Source organism: Natator depressus, chromosome 25, assembly GCF_965152275.1.
Source record: "Natator depressus isolate rNatDep1 chromosome 25, rNatDep2.hap1, whole genome shotgun sequence".
Lineage (NCBI taxonomy): Eukaryota > Metazoa > Chordata > Testudines > Cheloniidae > Natator > Natator depressus.
Genome location: NC_134258.1, coordinates 15,175,107 through 15,180,742, shown reverse-complemented (window position 1 = coordinate 15,180,742; position 5,636 = coordinate 15,175,107). Strand labels below are relative to the sequence as shown.

The following is a 5,636-nucleotide window of genomic DNA, read 5'->3' as shown; positions in this document are numbered from 1 at the left end:
ACATGGCACTAGGATCAGAAATGCACAAATTGGCAGCAGTGTTAACAGGAAGGTGGGAAGCTGCTGGCCTTGCTGAGACTTCCAGGCTATTTTCTCCAAACTGCTCTGCCGGGCTGCGTGCCACTTCCCCCCGCCTCCCCCACCTCTCTGCACCGGATGGACCCCCAAGCCCGTGGCTAGCACACCAAGGTCAACTGAGAGAAGGGGACATGGAGGGCAAACGTTTAGTTCGAAGAGCCGGCCATGGAGAAGCATCTCTTGGTTCTTAGTCATCGTTGCCGTCTCCATAGCTGCAAAACACATCACAAATCCCCAGGCCTCAGCGCTGTCCAAGCTCTCCCATAAAATTTCAGCCGAGGGCCCTGGGATGGGAGGGCGGCTCTTCCACCAGGGCTGATCTTCCCCAGGCCGGGGGACAGGAGAGATTCCTGCTGCATGTGTGTTTACTGCTTCACGCAGTGACGTACGGCAGCGAGTGAGTGGTGGGGGGGGGAGTGGAGGGATGGGGAGGGCGGGCAAGATTCAGCTCAGTATAAAGCCAGGTCTGGTCCATTTCATTCATTTCCCTCACAGACGCTGATGAAAGCTGCATGTCCAGAGTGTGCTATAAATATAGACCGAGATTGCACAACCTCGGTGCCGCTTCCACTGTCTATCCTATTGCACAATGCAGAGCTCAGGGCAGGACTTCAGGTACGCCGCCACCTGCCTGCTGCTGCTGCTCTCTGGCGTGGAGCCGCGGCCGCACGGATGGGCTGAGAACAGGCTTCAGCTCGAAACAATCCAAAGGGGCATCCTGGACCGGCTGGGGCTGCAGGAGCCCCCCGTGCTCCGGCAGAGGCTGGACCAGGACGGGGTGAGGAGAGCGCGCCAGCTCTACAGAGAGAAACTCACCCAGCTGTGGGGGAACCGGAGCAGGGAAGAAAATTGGGCGGCAGCCCCACCCAGGACGCTTCACCTCCTGACTCCAAAGCGTAAGTGAAACCAACTGAGCGGGAAAACGCCCTGGCTGTCTGAGCCCTGGGTCAATGGCGCAGAGCCCGGGGAGGTCAGAGAAGCTCCCGCACTGGAGGTTTCCAACGGAGGCTGGAGGGGTGCGACCCAACAACTCCTGCATCTTGGCAGGGGCTTGGCCTGGCTGACCCTGCCAGCCCCTGCTAACCTCTGGCTCTCTGAGAGTCGAGCGTGTCCATGGGCGCCTGGGCTGTGCCTTCGGTTTCTCTCCGAGCAGCTGCGGAGAAACTTTCGAAGGTGCTGCCCAGACCTAGAAGCCCAAGTCCCCTTGACTCCACTCTGGAGGCGCTCTTGAAAATGCTGCCCCGGCCCTGGGCGTGCAGAGGAACCTGCCTATTATGCCCCGGGAGTCCAGTCTGGGGAGAGGGCTGCGTCGTTCCCGGGAGTCTAGTCTGGGGTCTAGCAGAGCTGGGCAGTGGCCACTGTGCTGGGTGCTTGGTGTTGGACTGGCCCAGTGCAGAGCCAAGGGGGGTTGAGACCCCCTTGCTCAGCCGGGCCCCTTAGACGACCTGACGCTGACTCGCCGTGTCCGAGCGCGTCTCCGTGCTGGTGGACCCGCAGGTGGGAGATGGAAGCCATGTGTGCTGCACCGGGCACACTTCAGCCACAGCAACTGGCCAACTCGTGCAGCTTGGGTGGGCAGGCGGGGGCTGGGCCGGCTATGTTATTTATTAGTTTAAGAAAGACATTGTGGGAATGTGGAGCCATCGATTTGTGCTTGTTACTGACCTGTGCAATCGTGGGAGCGTTTTCCTCTGGAGGTCCCTCTGGGCCCGGTCAGGCTGCTCTCTGTGGGGCAGGGATTGTCTCCCCTTGCGCAGGGGCCGGGGGCTCTGCCCGTGGAGAAGGCTGGTGAGCACCTTCCCTGGTGGGAGTGCTTTGCTCCTGCGTGGGCCGTAGCGGCCGGGTGCGCGATGGGTGTAGGGACTGTAAGCCAGGGGCCCTTGGCCTGTGCTGACCTTCAGAAAGGAACAAATGGGACTCTGCCCAATCCTTGTTTTTCCAGGTGTCTTGAGGGAGCACACAGGAGTCGTGGGGTCCCTCTTCCTCGCAGGGCTCCAGGTGGTCAGGCAGCCCTGGAACCCAGCTGCCAGAGCGCGTCCCCTTCCCTTAGCCTGACCTCCCTGCTGTGGAGGGGGTCTCTGTCCTCTGCCCGTTTTCCTTGGCAAAGTGCTCCCAGGTCTGAGCCGCGGTAGAAGGGCTGGGGCAGATTCACATGGGAGCAGCTGCTGTGAAGCCTTTTCAGAATCGGCTCTTCCTTCAGCTCCGCCTGCTCCACGCTGACACCAGCCGGCTCCTGCAGAGCGGGGTCCGGCCGGCTCCTCTGGCACCAGGGCTTTGCAGCCACTTGCTTCGCTGATTCAAACTAGCCAGAAGCGGCTTGGGCCTGGCTCTGTGGAGGCCCATTAGTGAGGGCTGAAGCTGGAGGTTTGGGTCCCAAAAGCATCTGCAGGTTCAGCTGTTCCCCGAAGATTGTCAGGACCTCTGGCCGAGCAACAGCAAGTCTCCTGCCCTGGGCTCTGCCTTGCCTCTGGGCCCTTCCCACGGCCCTGGGGAACAGAAAGATGCCAAGATGGGGCACTTTCTAGACTGTTTCCGGTTCCACTTCTGCCCCTGGCTACGCTTTTGTGATACTTGGTTTATTTACAGTCCAGCTCCTGGAGGCAAGTGGCTTTGTGAAAATCTCAGCGTTCGTGTATCCGTGAAAAGGGAGCTGGTTTCTGGTGGTCCAATGGGCCTGGGACCCCAGCGTGGCTGACTGCGCTGATGGAGGGGGGCTGGAACCAGAGAGCAGCCCAGGGGCCTGAAGCATAAAGGACAATGAAAAGCCTCCAGCAGCCATTATTAACCCCTGATTTGGGGTCCGACTCCTGGGTTTTGTATGGCCAAGACTGGCGATGCTCCCAGGCCAGGAAACATGAGGTAGGGCAGGGGAAAGGGAAGGGACCAGAGTTTGCAAACCTCTCTGATGGCTGGGTCAGGTCGTGTGCTCCCCCGTCTACATGCCAGTGTGTGGGACAGGATTAGAAGCACCCCAGGAGTGAGGGGCTGAAAGGCCCATTCCCATGCACTGCGTGGGATGGTCCCACAATTACTGCACAGGGCAGGGTCAGGGCTCCTGGGGTGTGTTTCCGGCTCTGCCCCAGAGGTGTTGCAAACTGGCTCTGGTCCCCTTGGCCTGATCCCAGAGGTGACGAGCGCCTCTGACTCCCATGCACCAGGCCAAGGATGTCACTTGAAGACTCCTCCCCATGCAGCCAGCCGGCAAACCCTCCCCCACCCCCTCCAAGTGGTGCCCAGGCCTCGTGTTGAGCTCTCTGGCACCCGCAAGCGTCACCCCGCGCTGCCCCGTCTCTAGGGTGCAGAGCCCACTGGCCTGGCAAGACTGACAACACACAGCAAGGGTTAAAGTGGGTCCCCTGAGTGGTGGTCCAGCTGTTACCCTGGCTCGCGCAGAGCAGAGCCGGGGAGCTGGGCATGTTCGGCCAGGGGCAGCCGCACACAGTTTGGTGTCGCTGCTCCTGGACGTGTGTTTGGCCTTTAATCATCAACGCTGCGGTTCTGTTCGGCTGACGCTGAGTGGGGGGCAGGGTCAAACGGGTCCTGCCTGGCCCAGCTGAACCGGCTGCGTGTTGAGAGCGCCGCAGCGTTTGGGACACAGGCGAGTTAATGGGCCCCGGGGGGATGCAGCGTTATAACACTAGGGCACAGCCAGTGCCAGGGGAAGGCTGCTGCCGGTTCCTTACTTAGCATGAATGTTTTGGGGTTTTTTTGGGGGGGAGGGAATTTCTACCCATGTTTGCTCCATGGAGGGTGAGGCCCTAACTTTTACCTGGGGGCTTGGGGTAACACTGGGCTAAAGCACTGGGCTGGCATTCAGGAGACCCAGCCCTGCCTGCCACAGCCTGCCTCTGTGCCCTGGGGCAAGTCCCCGACTTTCTGCCTCAGTTTCCCCAGCTATGAAATGGGGATCGCCCGGGAGTGCTGCGAGGACCCAGCTATTAATATCCTGGTGCTGGACACCTGCCAAACTGGGTGCGTGGAGAGCCCCAGGCCGGGTGGCTTAGAAGGGTTTCCCCACAGTGGTACAGCGAGCACATGGCAGTCGGGCCCCTGGAGCGGAGGTGGGCAATCCTCACTCTGAACCTTGCACTGCCACGGAATGGCTGGTACGTACACCTGTACATGTGCAGCACACGAGGATAACACGTGTGTCACATTGCACGTGCAGCCTCAGATGCCGGGGGGGGGATCTGAGATGCTGGCTTGTGCCGGGGTGGGCAGTTTGTAGCAGGACCAGAAAGTGGCGGTGTGGAAAAGCAGCCCCTATTAACCCTTCGCTGCCTCCTCTCTCTGCAGTGGAGCGCCGGACGGAAGCCTCTGCAGGCAGCTCCTGTTACAATCTCGTGCTGTCCCGGACCGAGGCCTTCCACCAGGAGCTCAGCGTGATGAGGGCTGAACTGAGACTCTTCAAGCAAACTCTCAGCACTCAGGATGTCTCTAGACTCAATGTCTCCTGGCCATCTCGAGTAGAGATCTACCAGCTGCCGGAGCATGGGCAGCGCAATGGGCATCCCAAATTTCTGCATTCCTATACCCTCGATTCCAAGACCCTGAGCCTCGACCTGGGGGCTGCTGTCCGGCACTGGGCAGTGAGCACGGAGCAAAGGCTCCATCTGCAGCTGGTATTCGCTGCAGATATTTCTGCCTTTCTGGCCACCAACCGAACCAGCCATGGGGCTGAGACGCTGAACCTAGAGGTGGAAACCCAGGAGCACTTGGGCCCCAGGCTGAGGAAAGCCAGGGCGCTAGAGGAGGAATGCAGAAAGAGCGATGGGAAATGTTGCCTCAAGTCCCTCAAAGTGTCTTTCCAAGACATCGGCTGGTCCAACTGGGTGATCGCCCCGAACAGCTACTACATGAAGTTCTGTGAAGGGTCTTGCCCTCACAACTACAAGCCAGCCAGCATGCACACCCAGATCAAAGCCCGAATGCACACCCTGTCCAAAGAGACGCCTGCCCCCTGCTGCGTGCCCGCCGGCTACGACCCCATGGTGCTCATGCACTACAACAGCGACGGGCGACTCGTCTCCACGCTCTTCGAGGACATGATCGTCACCAAGTGTCACTGTGCCTGAGGGCGCACGCATCCCCCGGAGCTGCTGGGAGAGGAAGCGACCCTGAGCCACCCAGCCGCCGAGATGAGCCCCCTTACCAGACGCTGCTGGCCCAGCTAGTCCCATGGCAGAGCTGAGAGATGCAGCCACTGACTGTGTTTCTTAAAGACCTCCCATCTGATGCAAACTTCCCCTGGGTGCAATGGCATGGGCGTGTTTACAGTCATACCCCTGGCAGTCAAGGCCCACTGCATTGGCCCACGCCCTTCCAGCGGCTAGTTCAGATACCAGAAAACAGGCCTGTTCTCTTCTCCTCTCCCCTGCATCCTGCTCCGCTTGGAACCGGCTGGATGTGGCTCAGGGAACACTAGTGTGGCCAGAGTCCCTGCAGCCTTGTCGGGTGCAGCACAGTCACCGAGGGCAGGGCCCGCCAGTCTGGGCAGGGTCCTGTTCCAGCTGCACCATGGTCACTTAGCCCCCTCCCACCTATTGCCTGGGGAGGTG

At 60.3% G+C, this 5,636-nt stretch overlaps 1 protein-coding gene across 1 annotated transcript; it reads left to right on the top strand.

Moving 5' to 3' along the window:
* The first annotated feature begins 667 nt into the window (after positions 1 to 667).
* GDF15 (growth differentiation factor 15) lies at positions 668 to 5,153 on the top strand. Its single transcript, XM_074939660.1, has 2 exons — positions 668 to 974; positions 4,375 to 5,153. The coding sequence occupies exons 1-2, from the start codon at positions 668 to 670 to the stop codon at positions 5,151 to 5,153; spliced, it is 1,086 nt and encodes a 361-aa protein (XP_074795761.1).
* Positions 5,154 to 5,636: the final 483 nt, after the last annotated feature.